Below are 20,819 nucleotides of genomic sequence, written 5' to 3'. Positions count from 1 at the left end.
AAGTGCAATACGAGGGAAGGAGGGAGAAGAGACAAATCATAGGACCACTTGGATTTTGACTTATGCGTTTTACCAGATTTGGGTAAAAATTGCCTTTTTACCACCTATTACATGGCCAACTCTGATGTCTGAAATTATCATGCGCAGGATTTAAATAAATATCATCAAGACTGTTGGGAATTTGAATTAGCAAAATATTCCAGAATTTGACATTTTTCACGACATGTCTGCTCTACAATGTGAGTGTTTTCCATCAAATCTATGCCCCTGTCATTCTCTACAAGAGAGCAAACTTGTCCACAGCATGGTATTGATGTGATGCCTCATGATTTCCGTATTCTTTTAATAGGGATACCCACCGTGAGGTGTGAGCACGAGCCGCGAACTGTCAAACGAATGCAACGTAACCCGATTGTTGCCTGGGGTCGAATTTTTGAGACTAATTCCATGCATGAAACACAGGCACAGCAGCTATTCCAAAGATTATGATAACAATGCGCTTGCATTATTTCCCACACTTCAAACAATACGTGGACATATCAGATAAAGGTCAATTTACTAGCCTGGATGATTTATTTAATTGAGGATGGGTGCAACTTCTCTCTACTGTAGTATATTCTGCTGCACAGAGCAGAGCGCTATCTTTTCGCAGTGCTTTGTTATTATTAAATGCTGGGTGGGTGCGTTCATTTATAGGTCAGTGGGTAGTGTGTGTGACGAGATGCCACTAGTGTAACGCGGAAGTTCGTTGAAAGTTGTCGTGTATTTCGTGTACAGTAGACATCCCACAACATTCGGTGTTCAAGTTCCTTTTTTCCGGGAATTGTAAGTGCAGAAACATTAGGACAACAAACTACATGCACGCTCCTCACGGGGTAAGGATTTATTGTATTCTTCCGCCACCTACGTTTAATCTACATCGTCATTGAGTTGATGCGTTGACACCTGTGAAGTTGGATAGTCTACTGTTCATGCAATTCATTCATATTGAAAATATCAATGGCAGCGCTGTAGTGGATGCTATACGCAGGTATATGAAGTATATCCACTTTTTCCAAGTGGGAATTGCAAATAGGCTACCAACTTTTAATCCCCACTGATGCATATCAAGTAGCTTAGTCTAGTGGAGGTATACACCGTAGCAATTATGTAGGCTATTATAATAGTGAAATCATGCACAAAGTATACTACATAATCTCAAAGTACGTGAAGTATGTTCGCATGGGCGCAGCACACAGACTAGTTTCAACCGAATACAATCTTTCAGGCAGGGGTGAAAGTACAATTAATTTATTCCCGGTACGGGACCTCCTATTTCCACTTGCAACATATTTCCAGCCTCCAAACAATCAGTGGTGAATGGAAACATACATCTATTACACAAAACACCAACAATTGTAATGACGTGGTAATTGTCTTTAGGCTACACTGTATGCGTCCACTGCTGTCCGCTCGCGTCTCGTGTGTCGGCCACTCCTCTATGCCTTGGCAAAATGTCCGTGTGCTCGTCGAATAGCAACGCATTTTGGAGAGTAGGCTGCTCATTTTCATGCCCCTGACATGCGGTTATGATAAAAAGTGTTGTAATAGCCTACAGTTTCCTTGACATGTTGTTTTAATTATTGTGAAAGGCTCATGTTTTACCGGTACTGGTACGGCGTAACCCCACTATTTATTTTGCCTGGACACGGTACTGGACCGATTTACTTTCAGGCAGCAAGAGCGCGCAGCCGCTTGGAGCAGCTCACAGAAGAACGACATCGGTAGCGGGCCATTTCCTGGTTGCAATTGATTTAATTTTGTTCAGTTAATGTGACAAAACAAGCAAGTATAGTGTACAGCATGGATGAGCAACTTTGATGGGGCTGGAAGCCACAGAAAAACGGACCTTACCATATCCATATTCCTTAAATTTAAGAACGGGAAATATAGCATAAGTGCACATAGAACAAATCTACCACTTCTTAGACTTGCTTTCGATGAGAATGACAGATCTCTAACACATATTTCTATGTTAATTTGTTGGGTCACCCAAAACATTACATATTGCAGCTTTAATAGAAAATGACTGAAAAGTGAGTCACCCAGTAAAATTCTACTTGAGTAAAAGTTTAAATTTACTTAAGTACAGTGATGGAAAAAGTACTAAACTGTCATACTTAAGTAAAAGTCAATGCTATAGGCCTATATCAAATTCCTTATAGAGCAGTGGTTCCCAAACTTTTTATAGTCCTTTACTCCTTCAAACATTCATCCTCCAGCTGTGTACCCCCTCTAGCACCAGGGTCAGCGCACTCTTAAATGTTGTTTTTTTGCCATCATTGTAAGCCTTCCACACACATACACTATACGATACATGTATTAAACATAAGAATGAGTGTGAGTTTTTGTCACAAACCAGCTCGTGGGAAGTGACAAAGAGCTCTTATAGGACCAGGGTACAAATAATAATATTGTAATAATGAATCATTTTGCTCTTTATTTAGCCATCTTACATATAAATCTTATTTGTTCATCAAAAATGGTGAATAACTCACCACAGATTAATGAGAAAGGTGTGCTTGAAAGGATGCACATAACTCTGCAATGTTGGGTTGTATTGGAGAGTCTCAGTCTTAAATAAGGTGAATGCACCAATTTGTAAGTCGCCCTGGATAAGAGCGTCTGCTAAATGACGTAAATGTAAATCATTTTCCATACACAGTCTGTGCCTGTATTTAGTTTTCATGCTAGTGAGGGCCGAGAATCTACTCTCACATAGGTACACGGTTGCAAAGGGCATCAGTGTCTTAACAGCGTGATTTGCCAAGGCAGGATACTCTGAGCGCAGCCCTATCTAGAAATCTGGCAGTGGCTTCTGATTAAATAACATTTTCACAGAACCGCTCGTTGCAATTTTGATGAGGCTCTCTTGTTCAGATATCAGTAAGTGGACTGGAAGCAGGGCATTAAAGGGATAACTAATCCAGTTGTTTGTGTCGTCCGTTTCGGGAAAGTACCTGCGGAAATGCGAACTCAGCTCACTCAGGTGCTTCGCTGTATCACATTTGACATTGTCCGTAAGCTTGAGTTCATTTTCACACAAAAATCATACAATGATGGAAAGACCTGTGTGTTGTCCTTGTTAATGCAGACAGAAAAGAGCTCCAACTTCTTAATCATAGCCTCAATTTTGTCCTGCACATTGGATATAGTTGCGGAGAGTCCCTGTAATCCTAGATTCAGATCATTCAGGTGAGAAAAAACATCACCCAGATAAGCCAGTCGTGTGAGAAACTCGTCATCGTGCAAGCGGTCAGACAAGTGAAAATTATGGTCAGTAATGAAAACTTTAAGCTCATCTCTCAATTTAAAAAAACGTGATCACCAGCATATGTTGTAAAAGTGTTACATGATCACGGCCCATATTGTTTTATTTGAACTTTATTTAACTAGGCAAGTCAGTTAAGGACAAATTCTTATTTACAATGATGGCATACCGGGGAACAGTGGGTTAACAACATATTTCTATTTTGTCAGCTCGGGGATTTGATCCAGCAACCTGTGGCGCAACGCTCTAACCACTAGGCTACCTGCCGCCCCATAGCTATGCATAATGCAGAAAATACATGAGAGTTCAGGGGCCTTGCTTTAACAAAGTTAACCATTTTCACTGTAGTGTCTAAAACGTCTTTCAAGCTGTCAGGCATTACCTTGGCAGCAACGGCCTCTTGGTGGATGCTGCAGTGTACCCAAGTGGCGTCGGGAGCAACTGCTTGCAAGCGCCTTGCCACTCCAATATGTCTCCCTGTCATGGCTTTTGCATATTTGACTGCCATGTGTGTATTATTAAAAACTTGAACTTGAAAATGGACTTTAAATATTATTTTCTATTTCTCTCTGTCAGCTGAAGCACCATGGTAACAAAAAGACAGGCCCTCAGAGCTGTTGCACTTTGTCTGGTGCTTGTTGCTGCTGTCAAACTTCTGCTTTCGGAATACAGGTGAGACATCCTACCATGGGCACAATCCTCATTCAGTGAGGTGTTGGTAGACTCATATGATATAATATTGTGTTTTTCTTAGCCTCTTGGGACAGCCGTTCGTTCTGGGTGCTGAGATTATTTTATTAAAACTTTCTCAAGCCTTTATTAGTCTTCAGAAGAAAATCAAAAAGTTACTGTTTAAATCTGTCTTGTTCCAGAACTGAAAGGAAACAGAAGTTGGCCATCATGGATCCTGGCTCATTTTGGCACCAGGGACCAAAGGTGAAGGAGGCTGTTACTGTACACAAGTCAGAGGTTATGAACTCCTTTTTTAACTGGGACCAGAAACCAGAGGTTCCAGAGCCTCCAGTAGAAAAAGGAGCAGACACAGCACCTCTGGAAACCAGCAAAGGCCCTGCAAGAATAGTACACCTGGATCTGAAAGGTGCTGCACCCAAAGTCAATTACATGAAGCAGGTGAGAAAAGTTGTTCTCTCCTTGAGGTGGATCCCACAAAAATGTTATTTGCAGGGCCTCACTCTGGATAAGAGTGTCTGCTAAATGACTAAAATGTCAAATGTAAATGTATTCTTTATAAGGTGTATCCCTTTCCTGCAGACATGATGGGTGGAATGTTGTTCATATAATTTAATAATGAATAAACATTATAAAAAATCCAGTGTTTCTATGTCAAACGGCTTTGTTATATTTCAGTCTTCTGTGATGTACGAATATAAAGTGTAAAATTGGGATGCAAACTCCCAAAATGTAATACATTTCAACTCTATATATGACATGGTACAGGTGTCTTATTTTTTAAGTCCGTAACCATGTGTGTGAGGTGTATACTTTTGTTTCAAAGTAGATTTATTTAAGACTACCAAGAAACACTCTGTGTGGCCCTGATTTAGCCCACTGCAGTAAAAGGTTTTAAGATTCATATTTTAATGGAGATACTGGCATATGGGTAGTCTTTTTTATATAGTATAGCTATATAATTGAATTGAAAAAAAATGCAGTATAACAGCTTTATCCACCAGAACCAAAGTCATTGTGACGGTTTCCATTCCAGATCTTCCCGCTCTTCTCCTCTCTGGGTGCTGATGGTGTTCTGCTAGAGTACGAGGACATGTTTCCCTATCATGGAAACCTGACGATTCTCAGGTCACCGTATGCCTACAGGTGAGCACCAGATGGTGATGTCTCAGTCAATTTATGATTGATAGGAAAAAACTAGAGCCTGGAGTTTTCCTTGTCAGATCGCATGTCACAAGAAACTCCTGACCCTGATGATAAAACTAAGTCAGAACTAGGATGGACAGTCCATAGAGACCTGTATTACCATTCTATTGGATTATTAGTGTTCTATTTATATATGTGTCACAGTGATGAACAGTCTGATGTATATCTCTGTGTTCTCTGTTAAACAGTATGGAAGATATAGAGGAGATAAAGAGCCTAGCCAAACTCAACAAGCTGGAACTGATTCCTTTAGTGCAAGTGTTTGGACACCTCGAGGTAAGTCAGGGATACTGTATCAGTGATGTAGTGGGGGAAAAAATAGGTGGTTATGCTGTTCACAGTGAGTAAAGTAATGCTCCCTATACTTTCAATGCATTTTTCCGCAAAAGGTGGGTAAACACCCACGCAAAATAAGAAAGTTGCTTAAACAGCATTTACGTGTGTTTACCCGCCACTGAATACTAAATGCTGCACTATTTAAACACTTGCCCCCAACCCCCCTTCCCCAAAACACGTGTAAACATTGGACCATAAGTTGTGCCTTCCTGTATTATACTTATGGTAAAATGTTTATTCTACTGAGCCATTTCCTTTATGTTAATATTCTTGTCTTTTATTATTTCTTATTGTTGTTGCATTGTTAAGAAGGAACCTGCTAGTAAGCATTTCATTGGACGATGTATACCATGTGTATCCCGTACATACGACTAATACAACTTGAAACTTGAAGCACTACAGCACTGGTCTGTATGTATTATACTCATATTGGTTCCTCAGTCTATTATACTTCTGGTAAAATGTTTATTCTACTGAGCCATTTATTTTACGTTCTTATTCTTATTTTATTTATTTTTATTTAAATAGGCATGTCAGTTAATAACACATTCTTATTTACAATGATGGCCTTCCCCTGCCAAACCCGGACGACACTGGGCCAATTGCGCACTGCCCTATGGGATTCCCAATCGCGGCCAGTTATGATACAGCCTGGATTCGAACCAGGGTCTGTAGTGACGCCTCTAGCACTGAGATGCAGTGCCTAAGACCGCTACGCCACTTCCATACTGTTTTATTATTTCTTATTGTTGTTGCATTGTCCAGAAGGAACCTGCTAGTAAGCATTCCATTGGACGATGTATACCAGGTGTATCCCATACATACGACTAATAAAACTTAAACCTGAAGCACTACACAGCTGGTCTGTATCTATTATACTCATATTGGTTCCTCAGTCTTTCCTGAGGCTATAATGACCTTAAATAAGCGGATCACTTGTTTCATCTTCTAACCATACCAGAAAAGCAAGAATAACTATACATTCCTTGAAATGCTCATTTTCAGTCATGACTGCACTGAGACCAGAGCCATGCTAGATATCTATCTAAATATATGGCTCTGAGTGCTACTATTCCATAGTATTGTGTAATGAAATTGAACCACTGTCGCCTGCGGGGTAAAAACTATGCCACAAATCTCCTCTTTAATCTGTCCTCCTCTTATTTCCTCTGGATAGTTTGTGTTGAAACATGAGAGGTATTTCCACCTGAGGGAGGTGAGGGCTTTCCCTAACAGTCTGAACCCCCACCATCCTGGCTCTGTGGCTCTGGTCAAGGACATGGTCTCCCAGGTCATGGACTGTCACCCTGACGCACGCTGGTTCCACATGGGGGCTGATGAGGTTTGTGGGTGGGTGTGGGTGTACATGATTTTGTGTGTGTGTGTACGCCGTGTGTTTGTATGTGTATGAACTAGAACACTACTAATGTATGTAATCCTATCTGTCTGTAGGACGTTTAGTTCAGCAGGATATTGAGATATGCAAATAAAGTGCAAATAGATTTTGATAAGACCAATGAGATAGGCCTACATCTTTCATACCCCCTGGTTTCTATAGTTCCATTCATAGTACAGTGTGTGTGTGTGTGTGTGTGTGTGTGTGTGTGTGTGTGTGTGTGTGTGTGTGTGTGTGTGTGTGTGTGTGTGTGTGTGTCTCCATGTTCCTCAGGTGAGGGGTCTGGGAGAGAGCCAGGACTCTAAAAACTGGTTACATAGCAACAAGGGGGACATTGGGAAAATGTTCCTGAACCATGCAGTGTCATTGGCCCGTTTCATCACAGAGAGAAGGTCAGGGGTCAGAGTGATTCTGTGGGACGACATGTTGAGGAAGATCAGCCCTGCCACTATTAAAGGTGTGATGATGAGTTCTCCTAGCAGTCCTATTGTACTGTGAATTGATTAAATGGATGTATGTTTTTCTAATTAGAACTGTCTGACTTCAGGACACACAAGTGCTTCTATGTTATATCTTTATTTTTTTAACTTTATACCATGTTTATTACAATGAATTATGCCATGTGCATTACAATGGAAATTGTTAAACCCCACTAAGTGTCTGACAAGTTGCTCTATAGCTGATTGTTCATCTGTTCATACCCCTAGAGTCAGGCCTGCAGGATCTTGCTTCCCCAACAATATGGAACTATTTGAAGAAAATTGATACAGATGGTATAGGTATGTTTATGTTTTCAGCCATTATTACTTTTTTTGTAATAATATTTTTTTTATTGAAAAATTCCACCCCAGATACAAACATACACATACGAACAACAATTTACGGACGCACACAAACATTGACTACAGTTAATCTGCCCAGATTCGCATGCTCACACCCCCATCCCTAGTGCCTGCATAATCTTTTGCCACATGGCCTTAAATTGTACCAATTTGTTTTTTCGGTCGCCCATGCTATTCAAATAATATATCATGACATTTTCCATTGTGTTAATGATGGTGGATTGATTGATTCCCAAGTTTTTAGTATATGTTTTTCAAGATGAGAAGAGAATTGTCCAGCCCATTGTATCTCACTACACCCCCATATGCCATATGTCTTGAGATATGCAGACAGACGGATTAAAAGTAAGTTTACATTGTAATACTTATAACATGCCAACTTTCTAGCTCCACCAATAACTTTTGGACTGTATAGCATTTCCAGAAAGCATTGATTATTGAGTCATATTTAGTTTTACACTTAAGACATGACTGTCGTTGTGCTGTAGAATTTGTGAATGTTGTCTCTTGTACAGTATAATAAATTGTATACATTAATTTATACTGGACTAAGCATACATTTTCGTTAACTAAATTTGTTAGGTATGCCCCGACATCCCCTCCATAATCAAATGTTATTAGTCACATGTGCCGAATACAACAGGTGAAGACCTTACAGTGAAATGCTTACTTACGAGCCCCTAACCAACAATGCAGTTTAAAAAAATACAGATAAGAAATAAGATAAGAAATAAAAGTAAGAAGTAATTAAAGAGCAGCAGTAAAATAACAATAGCGAGACTATATACAGGGGGGTACCGGTACAGAGTCAATGTGCGGGGGCACCGGTTAGTTGAGGTAATATGTACATGTAGGTAGAGTTACTAAAGTGACTATGCATAGATGATAACAACAGAGAGTAGCAGCGGTGTAAAAGGGGGGGTGGGGCAATGCAAATAGTCTGGGTAGCCATTTGATTAGATGTTCAGGAGTCTTATGGCTTGGGGTAGAAGCTGTTTAGAAGCCTCTTGGACCTAGACTTGGCGCTCCGGTACCGCTTGCCGTGCGGTAGCAGAGAGAATAGTCTATGACTAGGTGGCTGGAGTCTTTGACAATTTTTAGGGCCTTCCTCTGACACCGCCTGGTATAGAGGTCCTGGATGGCAGGAAGCTTGGCCCCAGTGATGTACTGGGCCGTTCGCACTACCCTCTGTAGTGCCTTGCGGTCGGAGGCCGAGCAGTTGCCATACCAGGCAGTGATGCAACCAGTCAGGATGCTCTCGATGGTGCAGCTGTAGAACCTTTTGAGGATCTGAGGACCCATGCCAAATCTTTTCAGTCTCCTGAGGGGGAATAGGTTTTGTCGTGACCTCTTCACGACTGTCTTGGTGTGCTTGGACCGTGTTAGTTTGTTGGTGATGTCGACACCAAGGAACTTGAAGCTCCCAACCTGCTCCACTGCAGCCCCGTCGATGAGAATGGGGGCGTGCTCGGTCCTCTTTTTCCTGTAGTCCACAATGGTCTCCTTTGTCTTGATCACGTTGAGGGAGAGGTTGTTGTCCTGACACCACACGGCCAGGTCTCTGACCTCCTCCCTATAGGCTGTCTCATCGTTGTCAGTGATCAGGCCTACCACTGATTTGTCATCTGCAAACTTAATGATGGTGTTGGAGTCGTGCCTGGCCGTGCAGTCATGAGTGAACAGGGAGCACAGGAGGGGACAGAGCACGCACCCCTGAGGTGCCCATGTGTTGATGATCAGCATGACGGATGTGTTGTTACCTACCCTTATCACCTGGGGGCGGCCCATCAGGAAGTCCAGGATCCAGTTGCAGAGGGAGGTGTTTAGTCCCAGGGTCCTTAGCTTATTGATTAGCTTTGAGGGCACTATGGTGTTAAACGCTGAGCTGTAGTCAATGAATAGCATTCTCACATAGGTGTTCCTTTTGTTCAGGTGGGAAAGGGCAGTGTGGAGTGCAATAGAGGTTGCATCATCTGTAGATCTGTTTGGGTGGTATGCAAATTGGAGTGGGTCTAGGGTTTCATGGATAATGGTGTTGATGTGAGCCATGACCAGCCTTTCAAAGCACTTCATGACTACAGACATGAGTGCTACGGGTCGGTAGTCATTTAGGCAGGTTACCTTAGTGTTTTTGGGCACAGTCACTATGGTGGTCTGCTTAAAACATGTTGGTATTACAGACTCGGCCAGGGAGAGGTTGAAAATGTCAGTGAAGACACCTGTCAGTTGGTCAGCGCATGCTTGCAGTACACGTCCTGGTAATCTGTCTGGCCCTGCGGCCTTGTGAATGTTGACCTGTTTAAAGGTCTTACTCAGATCGGCTGCAGAGAGCGTGATCACCCAGTCTTCCGGAACAGCTGGTGCTCTCATGCATGTTTCAGTGTTATTTGCCATGAAGCAAGCATAGAAGTAATTTAGCTCGCCTGGTAGGCTTGTGTCACTGGGCAGCTCTCGGCTGTGCTTCCCTTTGTAGTCTGTAATGGTTTGCAAGCCCTGCCACATCCGAGGAGCGTCAGAGCCGGTGTAGTACGATTCGATCTTAGTCCTCTCTAGGTAGATAGTGTGGTCTACAGCTTATCATGAGATACTCTACCTCAGGCGAGCAATAGCTCGAGACTTCCTTAAATATTGTTCACCAGCTGTTATTTACAAAAATACCTTACCAGATGCCGCTGTTCTATCCTGCCAATACAGCGTATAACCAGCCAGCTGTATGTTGATAGTGTTGTCGTTCAGCCGTGACTCCGTGAAGCATAAGATATTACAGTTTTAAATGTCAGCTCCTTTTAAGTCTTGGTTCCAACAGTTTAAAAAAAAATCGAAGAGATTGTCAGTTGGATAGGCTCTCTGCAAGCTTTTCTATATCTTACTTATGATATGAACATCCGTTTATGACTCAACCACCGGCCTGAGGAGAGACACATGGAACGAGGGGTTAATGCGGTAATAGGAGGGGAGCTTTAACCTATAACATACCTCGTTCACTCTCCTCAGGACTTTAAACGGCCCCACAAACCGCGGACTCAGCTTCCGGCAGGGCAGGCGGAGGGGCAGGTTTCTGGTTGAGAGCCAGACCCTGTCCCCTGGTGCTAACACCGGGGCCTCACTGCGGCGACGGTCTGCGCCAATTTTCTGGTGCCGCACGGCGCACTGAAGGTGGACATGAGTGGCGTCCCAGGTTTCCTCCGCGCGTTGGAACCAGTCGTCCACCGCAGGAGCCTCGGTCTGACTCTGATGCCAAGGGGCCAGAACTGGCTGATACCCCAACACACACTGAAAGGAAGAGAGGTTAGTGGAGGAGTGGTGGAGCGAGTTCTGAGCCATCTCTGCCCAGGGCACAAACTCCGCTCACTTCCCCGGCCGGTCCTGGCAATAAGACCTCAGAAACCTACCAACATCCTGGTTAACTCTCTCCACCTGCCCGTTACTCTCAGGGTGAAAACCCGAGGTAAGGCTGGCGGAGACCCCCAGACGTTCCATGAACGCCTTCCAGACCCTAGAAGTGAACTGGGGACCCCGATCAGACACTATATCCTCAGGCACCCCTAGTGCCGAAAGACATGTGTAAACAGAGCCTCCGCCGGTTGTAGGGCCGTAGGGAGACCAGGCAAAGGGAGGAGACGACAGGACTTAGAAAAACGATCCACAACGACCAGGATCGTGGTGTTACCTTGTGAAGGTGGAAGATCGGTTATGAAATCCACTGACAAGTGCAACCATGGCCGTTGTGGAACGGGTAAGGGTTGTAACTTACCTCTGGGTAGGTGTCTAGGAGCCTTGCACTGGGCGCACACTGAGCAGGAGGAAACATAAACCCTCACGTCCTTAACTAAGGTGGGCCACCAGTACCTCCCACTAAGACAGCGCATCGTCCGCCCAATCCGAGGATGACCAGAGGAGGGTGACGTGTGAGCCCAGTAGATCAATCGGTCGCGGACAGCAGACGGAGCGTACAGACGCCCAGATGGACACTGAGGGGGAGCGGGCTCTGCACGTGACGCCCGCTCAATGTCCCCGTCCAGCTCCCATACTACCGGTGCCACCAAACACGAGGCTGGGATCATGGGAGTGGGATCCATGGACCACTCCTCTGTGTCATACAGCCGGGACAGTGCATCTGCCGTAATGTTCTGGGAACCTGGTCTGTAAGAGAGGGTTAACTCAAAACGGGTGAAAAACATGGCCCGCCTTGCCTGGCGAGGATTCAGTCTCCTCGCCTCCCGGATGTGCTCCAGATTGCGGTGGTCAGTCCAGATGAGAAAAGGGTGTTTAGCCCCCTCAAGCCAATGTCTCCACACCTTCAAAGCCTTGACGACAGCCAACAACTCCCGGTCCCCCAGATCATAGTTTCGCTCCGCCGGGCTGAGCTTCTTAGAAAAGAAGGCACAGGGGCGGAGCTTAGATGGCGTACCCGAGCTCCGGGAGAGCACAGCTCCTATCCCAGCCTCAGACGCGTCCACCTCCACTATGAATTGCAAAGATGGATCTGGATGAGCCAACACAGGAACCGAGGTAAACAGAGCCTTCAGTTTCCTAAAAGCCCTGTCCGCCCCAGCCGACCACTGCAAACGCACCGGACCTCCCTTCAATAGTGAGGTAATGGGAGCCGCTACCTGACCAAAATCAAATCAAATCACATTTATTTATATAGCCCTTCTTACATCAGCTGATATCTCAAAGTGCTGTACAGAAACCCAGCCTAAAACCCCAAACAGCAAGCAATGCAGGTGTAGAAGCACGGTGGCTAGGAAATACTCCCTAGAAAGGCCAAAACCTAGGAAGAAACATAGAGAGGAACCAGGCTATGAGGGGTGGCCAGTCCTCTTCTGGCTGTGCCGGGTGGAGATTATAACAGCACATGGCCAAGATGTTCAAATGTTCATAAATGACCAGCATGGTCAAATAATAATAATCATAGTAGTTGTCGAGGGTGCAACGAGTCAGAAACTCAAGAGTAAGTGTCAATTGGCTTTTTCATTGCCGATCTTTGAGAGTATCTCTACCACGCCTGCTGTCTCTAGAAAGTTGAAAACAGCAGGTCTGGGACAGGTAGCACGTCCGGTGAACAGGTCAGGTTTCCAGCAGGTCTGGGACAGCAGGTCTGGGACAGGTAGCACGTCCGGTGAACAGGTCAGGGTTCCATAGCCGCAGGCAGAACAGTTGAAACTGGAGCAGCAGCACGGCCAGGTGAACTGGGGACAGCAAGGAGTCATCATGCCAGGTAGTCCTGAGGCATGGTCCTAGGGCTCAGGTCCTCCGAGAGAGAGAAAGAAAGAAAGAAAGAAAGAAAGAAAGAAAGAGAGAAAGAAAGAGAGAGAGAATTAGAGAGAGCATATTTAAATTCACACAGAACACCGGATAAGACAAGAGAAATACTCCAGATGTAACAGACTGACCCTAGCCCCCCGACACATAAACTACTGCAGCATAAATACTGGAGGCTGAGACAGGAGGGGTCAGGAGACACTGTGGCCCCATCCGATGAAACCCCCGGACAGGGCCAAACAGGCAGGATATAACCCCACCCACTTTGCCAAAGCACAGCCCCCACAAAACCCCGGATAAACCTCCGGTAGTAATTGGAAACCCTAAAAATCGCTGCACCTCCTTTACCGTGGTTGGAGTCGGCCAATTACGCACGGCTGCAATGCGGTCACTCTCCATCTCCACTCCTGACGTAGATATGCGATACCCTAAGAAGGAGACGGACTGTTGAAAGAACAGACATTTCTCAGCCTTGACATACAGGTCATGCTCCAACAGGCGACCAAGCACCCTGCGCACCAGGGACACATGCTCAGCGCGTGTAGCGGAGTATATCAGAATGTCATCGATATATACCACTACACCCTGCCCGTGCAGGTCCCTGAAAATCTTGTCTACAAAAGATTGGAAGACTAATGGAGCATTCTTCAACCCGTACGGCATGACGAGGTACTCATAGTGCCCTGAGGTGGTACTAAATGCTGTCTTCCACTCATCACCCTCTCGGATACGCACCAGATTGTACGCACTCCTGAGATCCAGTTTAGTGAAGAAGCGCGCTCCATGCGTTAACTCAATCGTCATGGTGATCAGAGGTAGTGGGTAACTGTATCTCACCGTGATTTTATTTAGACCTCGATAATCAATGCACGGGCGCAGACCTCCATCCTTCTTCACAAAAAAGAAACTCGAGGAGACGGGTGAAATGGAGGACCTAATGTACCCCTGACACAGGGATTCGGAGATATATGTTTCCATAGCCACCTTCTCCACTTGCGACAGGGGATACACGTGACTCTTGGGAAGTGCAGCGTCTACCATGAGATTTATTGCACAATCCCCCTGTCGATGGGGTGGTAATTGAGTCGCCTTCCTTTTACAGAAGGCGAGAGCCAAATCGGCATATTCAGGGGGAATGCGCACGGTGGAGACCTGGTCTGGACTTTCAACCGTAGTAGCACCAACGGAAACCCCTACACACCTACCTGAGCACTCTCGCGACCACCCCGTGAGAGCCCTCTGTGGCCAAGAAAAAGTGGGGTTATGACTAGTTAACCAAGGTAGGCCCAGCACCACAGGATACGCAGGAGTGTCAATAAGGAAAAGACACATTTTTTTCCTCGTGACCCCCCTGCGTCACCATACTCAAAGGAGCTGTGGCCTCCTTGATCAGTCATGACCCTAATGATCGACTATCTAAGGTGTGAACGGGGAATGGCACATCCACGGGTACAATGGGAATCCCTAAACTACGAGCAAGAGCTTGATCAATGAAATTCCCAGCCGCGTCTGAATCTACTAGCGCCTTATGCTGGGAACGCGGGGGGAAAAAATCAGGAAAAGTAACAGACAAATATATGTGTAACAGAGGGCTCTGGATGAGAATGGTGCCTACTCACCTGTGGTGGCGCCAGAGCGCCCTGCTTGTTACCTCGATTCCCAGAGGAACCCACCCGGCACCGACCAGCAGTGTGACCTCTACGGCCACCGATGGTGCACGAGCGGGAACTCCTTCCGGTCTCCGTGCACCCTCTCTCCCGACTCCCTGGGTATAGGAGAGGTGGTGCGGGAGGATGGAACCACCAGACCCCGATCTGGACGTCCGCGAGCAGCCAGCAGGTTGTCCAGCCGGATGGAAAGATCCAACAGCTGGTCGAAGGTGAGGGTGGTGTCTCTGCAGGCCAGCTCCCGACGGACGTCCTCACGCAGACTGCAGCAGTAATGGTCAATCAGGGCCCTGTGATTCCATCCCGTACCAGCTGCCAGGGTTCTGAATTCCAGGGCGAAATCCTGGACGCTCCTGGTCTCCTGCCTCAGATGGTAGATGGCGCTCACCCACCGCTCTGCCCTCGGGTGGCTGGTCGAACACTGCCCGAAAACGGCGGGTGAACTCCTCATAATGGTCCAACGCCGCATCTCCTTCTCCACACACAGCGCTGGCCCATTCCAGGGCTCTCCCAGTGAGGCACGAGACGAGGGCGAAACTCTTCTCACGGTCAGTGGGAACTGGGTGAACCGTGGCCAGAAAAAGTTCTACTTGGAGTAAGAAACCCCGGCAGTTGGCAGCACTCCCGTCGTAACCCTGAGGCAAGGCTAGACTGATGCCACCGGGTTCCGGTTGGCATGGGGCGCTTCGGATAGACCCCGGTTGGGCTGGTGGAGGCGCTGGATGAATTCCCTGTCTCTCCCATGTGCTCCTCCACCGCTCTGACCGGGGTATCTTCTCCTGCTGACTTCAATATAATGGTCGGGGATTCTGTCATATTCGTGTATGTTGGTGGCAGGGAAGTCAGGCGCAGGAGAAACCAACTTGGTTATTCTGGAGTATTTCATTTAAAAAACAAACTCCACAACCAAAGTACAAAATAACATTGGTAACATAATACCCGCCGCACACCGATACAGAATACACGTAACATAACAAAAACAATCACCGACAAGGACATGAGGGGAAACAGAGGGTTAAATACACAGAATGTAATTAATGGGATTGGAAACAGGTGTGTAGGAAAACAAGACAAGACCAATGGAAAATGAGAAACTGATCAATGATGGCTAGAAGGCCGATGACATCGACCGCCGAACACCACCTGAGCAAGGAGGGGCATCGACTTCGGCAGAAGTCGTGACAACCAAGTCATTTACAGTTTCTATGCCTTTAGTTTTCTATGTGGACCAATTTATTGGTGAATTCTGAAAAGCTATCCAAGGATTGTTCCATAGGGTTGCATTTTATGGGAGTGATATTGGTTCTAATAGAATACGTTTCATTTTCTTCCATATTGTTAAAGTGTTCTTAACTATGAAGTTGTTCATGTTCTTAGCTTTATCCTTTGAAAATAGAAACATGAAAAGATTCTGGGGATGAGCATGTGCATCTTCAATATGTACCCATTGTTCCTCTTTAGTGAGTTCAACTATATGTCACGAGTTAAAGCCTTGGGTAGCAAGTTGATACAATTCCAAGTCTGGAAGGTTAAACCACCCTCCGACTTAAAAAGATGTAAAACTTTTATTTTTATTTTATGAATTTTATTTGTCCATATAAAGTATGTTATGACCGAGTATACTTTTTTAAAGAATGTCTTCGGTAGGGTAATTGGTATTACCGATGAGTCTAGACCATTGTAAAAGTGTTTACACCTTTTGAATAAGAGAGGGAAAATATTATGTTTACCAATACCCCATTTTATTGTTTTGTATTTTGAACAGGAACGTTGATATCTAGATACCATGAGGCCGGATTCAAGGGTGTATGGTTCGCCAGTGCATTTAAAGGGGGCACAGGTATTGACCAGCGATGGACCCCTCTTGACTATCAGCTACAGAACCATCTGTCCTGGATAAAGGTCATGAACTCTATGACCAAATACCCCTCCATAACCCTCCATGGCATCCTGCTAACCGGATGGCAGAGGTAAGACATTGATTAGGGTTGCAACATTTCTGTAACTTTTCCAAAATTCCAAGGTTTTCCAGTAATCCTGGTTGGAGGATTCCGGATTTCATGCGTATTCCCTTCTGATTCCAGGAATCTTTCAATAGGGATTTCTGGAAAACCTGGTTTTGCAACCCTGATACTAATCAACCACAATTGACTCTGATACTGATGTCTTGGTAATGTTCAAAGTGTGTGTACTAAACCAGAGCATGCAGAAGATATACTGTATAAGGCATGATGTTATATAGTTGAACTAGATTACTTGACTCATAACACATTCCGTTGGCCCATTAAACTAAACCAACAGGACGATCCTGTCTTTTACTGTGTGTCTGTGTTTTGAAGTGCTGCACCTCAGTGTTTGAAATATTTTACCCTCCAGGTTTGAGCACCATACAGTGTTGTGTGAACTCCTCCCAGTTGGCATTCCCTCCCTGGCTATGTGTCTACAGAGCTTAAAGCATGGTAAGTGCCTGGGGAACTGTAAAATAGGGACCTTCTCGCAGTCATAAGGACAAAGATTCAGCAGGAGGCAGGCAGGTAGAGGTGCAAATTAGTGTTTTCTATTCTATTTACACAGTGCTGTTGATGAGGGTGATACATTTACAAGTTGATATATTTACAAACGTCTGACTTCAAAATGTCAGTATTCAAAAAGAAAAAGCCTCCTGACAGGCAAAAACTGGCCTAAGCATAAAGGCACAGGTGGTAGATACACGGGCATGAATTTTACACCCGAGCCCTACCCATGCCCGTGACGTTCAGGCCCTACCCTACCCAGGCCTGATTGCTTCTGCCGAATTTAAGGCCCGGCCCTGCCCGAAATCAGAAGTAAGTGAATATCCATTGCAACGGCTCTGTTTTGGCTGCTCTGCTCAATGAAGAGACATGAGACAGCAGTTAGCTGTAAGCTACTTTTCGTCACTCTAACTCTGACAAAACTCAAGGAACATTATTATTTCCTGTGAAATAATCTCTCCTGGCTTATATTTGATGAGGTTGAAGCACTTCTTACACCTTGTTATGATCTTAGTCAGATATGACTGCTGCGCAGCAAAACACATGCAAATGGCTCAGCTTGAAAATGTTAGTGATCAATTTAGTTATACCTGAGTCTTGCCTATACCCTAGCTATTGATGATAAAAACAGGCCCTCTCCGGCCCTAACCCGATGTATAATGTTGGGTCCAGCCAGGCTCGGGTCGGGTCGGGTAGCAGAGCTCCAGCAGGTGGGGTCTGCTAGGCTCAGTTGCAGCCTCCCCAAACAAATCCTCAACCAGAACTCATGAGAACATAACCAAACGGGCACTTAAAGGAATAATCCACTCCAAAACTATATTTATGAATTGCGAAATGCATCATATGATTCAAAACGCATCATCATCATGATGATGTGGCAAGTGACACTGCTTCTTGAAAATCCTATATCTTGAAAACTTGACTGCTGACTAAAAGAAACGTAGGGACTGTATCAACAGTAGACTAATGAAAAAAATACCAAAAGATAGTTGTTGAGTCGATTTCTTTCTTTAACTACAATAAACCACACTTATCCTGGCGCTATGTGAGAGTGGGTGCACTCAAAATGTACAAGACTGAGAAACCAGACAATAAAGCAATTGACAGAAAACTGGTGAATATAATGAAATAAACCAAAGCTTCTTACTCAGAAGTGTTGCGCAGTTTGTGAGCTCTCCAAAGAACGTGTCCACTACAGACATGAGATCGGTAAAGTATTACAGTACACCGGTCTTGTAACTAACATTATGCATGCGTCTGTTGGACAGGTGCATTTGACGAAAAGGCAAAGATGGAGGCTCACCACATACTGGGCTGCAACATCAAGGTGGAGAAAGATATCTGGTTAGTAGTAGTCTCAGTTACTAGTAGAACAGTACTATTCAATCAAATGTGATGACTTTTCTTCAGTAAACTTCAACTGAAATACTGTTTTGTATTATGAGAAAGACCAATTGCAATTTTCTAGAGAAAGGAAAACGTACACCTGAAAATTGGTGAGAAAGGTGGAACTAGGTTATTTCTCTTTTGTGTCAGAGCAAGAGTGTGTGGCTACATTCCTTTCTTAAGTCAACCTGAACTGTACCATGTCACATATGGTTTACTTGAAATGCCTTGCATTGTGAACTTAACAAAACATATGTTGTTTGGTAAAGTGCTTGACCTTTCTCTCCTGTTTGTCTGCCTCTGTAGTGAGGGGAGTGGAGCCTTCTCAGGCTCTCAGATCTACCACATGGTGTTTTACATTCACACAAACCTGCAGAAGGAGGTGGAGGCCCTCATGAAACACTAGTAAGCATCCATCGCTTTCATTTTTATCAGCATAAGTAATTAGATAAGTCATTCAGAAGCAAAGAAAATACCATATATTTTTCTGATGGCAATTTATTGTCTATTCATCTGATGTTTATCTCATACAGCCACATCAAAGGGGGTTTCAGTCGCTACCACAGAAAATACAATTTTGCAAATCCAAGAATTATAGGATTCTTCCAAGGTCGGCTGAAGAAGTAAGTATTGTTTTAAATTTTTTTGGATGGTTAGCCATCACCTTTCTCTTCACCATTAACACCACAGAGACATTATCTGGACGTATGAGAGATATTCAGCCACTTGGAGGACAATGGAATAAAAAGTGCCTCTTCTTCGTTTGTTAAATCCTTGTCTCCTCTTCCAGACTGTTGGATAAGTGGGAGACGTACATAGAGAACTTCCGTATGGAGATGGAGGGTATCTACTTCCCAGACACAGTGGAGGAGTGGATGGAGGAGAATGTCAACGCCAACATGGATCTACTGAGAGAGAATGCCCGGGATGCCGAGCGAATCCTAAAACTGAACGGACAGCCCAAGTCACTGAAGACCTTATAGTGACGGGTCTTGTAAAGTCTCCAGACCTGATGCCATTGGGTTGGAACTTTGCACATAGTACCTGTTGATGGTATGTCTAAAGGAGTTTTTCAAGACCATGCGACTTGACCAGGAAATACTCTGGACCATAGTTATACTGGTGCTAGTTGGAGCCAGTAACTAGGGTCCACAATTTGGCTCTCTGGCTTTACAAGCCATTAACTGTGCGATCGTGCTGAATAGTGACGTGTCACATGGCTCATATTTACATTGCAAATCATGCTGTTTGTATATAGTACGGTAGCAGAATCTGCACTGAATCTGTTTCTTTGTATGTTTGTTTTTCTGTTTGTTTATTTGTAGTGGGGAGTTCTGATGAGAATAACATTCTGTTATAACACTGTCTGTATTGCATTATCATTATAAGTTTCCTGTATATGTTTTTTCTAGATCCTCCCTGTTGCCACATAATGATGCAACTAAGGGTTTTTGCCAGTAACCATGGCATAATGTTTTTTACTGCTTGGAGTTTTAGCATGAGGGCCTCGGATGGTCTATGAGTTATGAGCAGATATATGTTAATTACAAGTGTATGCTTGAATATGAACACTACAGAAAGGAACACTGATCCAGTTATGATCAAATTGCACTGTAAGATTTATGCAGTCTATATTATACTGCAATGTTAACATGCCTTTACAGCTTACAGGATGTAGCTCTTTATGTTCTATTGATATGCTGCTGCACAGTCTCAGGTTAAAACATTGTCTGATTGTTGAACATTGTTGAACATTGGTCATTACAAATTAATTGTGCAGTCATTACAAATTGAAGATTGTGTATTTTGCACATATTAGTTGATTATTCTTGTTCGCAAGTTTTACAAGTTATTACACATTTTTATTACAAGTTCTTAACTTGATTATTGTTATTTTATTGTTAATACTGGATATTTTCTTTAAAGAGGAGCTCTGACAGTTCCCTGGATGTGTAGGTTATGGTATTTTGGTCACCTTGGGTTTACTTTATCATAGCCTACCTCAATGCTGACGGTGTACAATACCAATTTAAAAAGTACATTGATTCATAGATTTATATGATTTGATTCTGGTATGTGAATTCTGAGAGCTTAAATAAATGGGGTTCATACGCACATTATTTATTTGTATTTAATCGCTTCGGTAAACGTGGGTACTGTTTAAAAATACCAAGTATCAAATCTGGTTGGTATTATGAGAGAAGCACA

The 20,819-nt window shown here is 44.2% G+C and overlaps 1 protein-coding gene across 3 annotated transcripts; it reads left to right on the top strand.

Annotated features, from left to right (window-relative positions):
* Positions 1–2: 2 nt before the first annotated feature.
* On the top strand, positions 3–20,731 carry LOC106606695 (hexosaminidase D). 3 transcript variants are annotated; one of them, XM_014203047.2, is made up of 14 exons: positions 3–82; positions 3,887–3,982; positions 4,183–4,441; positions 5,037–5,146; positions 5,395–5,482; positions 6,720–6,884; positions 7,212–7,395; positions 7,646–7,717; positions 16,478–16,682; positions 17,089–17,171; positions 18,494–18,569; positions 18,918–19,016; positions 19,145–19,234; positions 19,402–20,731. In XM_014203047.2, the coding sequence occupies exons 2-14, from the start codon at positions 3,897–3,899 to the stop codon at positions 19,592–19,594; spliced, it is 1,710 nt and encodes a 569-aa protein (XP_014058522.2). In that variant the 5' UTR covers positions 3–82; positions 3,887–3,896; the 3' UTR covers positions 19,595–20,731. The 3 variants fall into 3 exon arrangements, with proteins under 3 accessions (XP_014058522.2, XP_045575933.1, XP_014058523.2); XM_045719977.1 differs by lacking the exon at positions 3–82 and adding an exon at positions 669–875; XM_014203048.2 differs by lacking the exon at positions 3–82 and adding an exon at positions 1,539–1,763.
* The last annotated feature ends 88 nt before the right edge of the window (positions 20,732–20,819 follow it).

The sequence above is a fragment of the Salmo salar genome, chromosome ssa06 (genome assembly GCF_905237065.1).
Source record: "Salmo salar chromosome ssa06, Ssal_v3.1, whole genome shotgun sequence".
Taxonomy (NCBI): Eukaryota; Metazoa; Chordata; class Actinopteri; order Salmoniformes; family Salmonidae; genus Salmo; species Salmo salar.
Note: the sequence above shows the minus strand (reverse complement) of the source record. Positions and strands in the feature narration are given on the sequence as shown.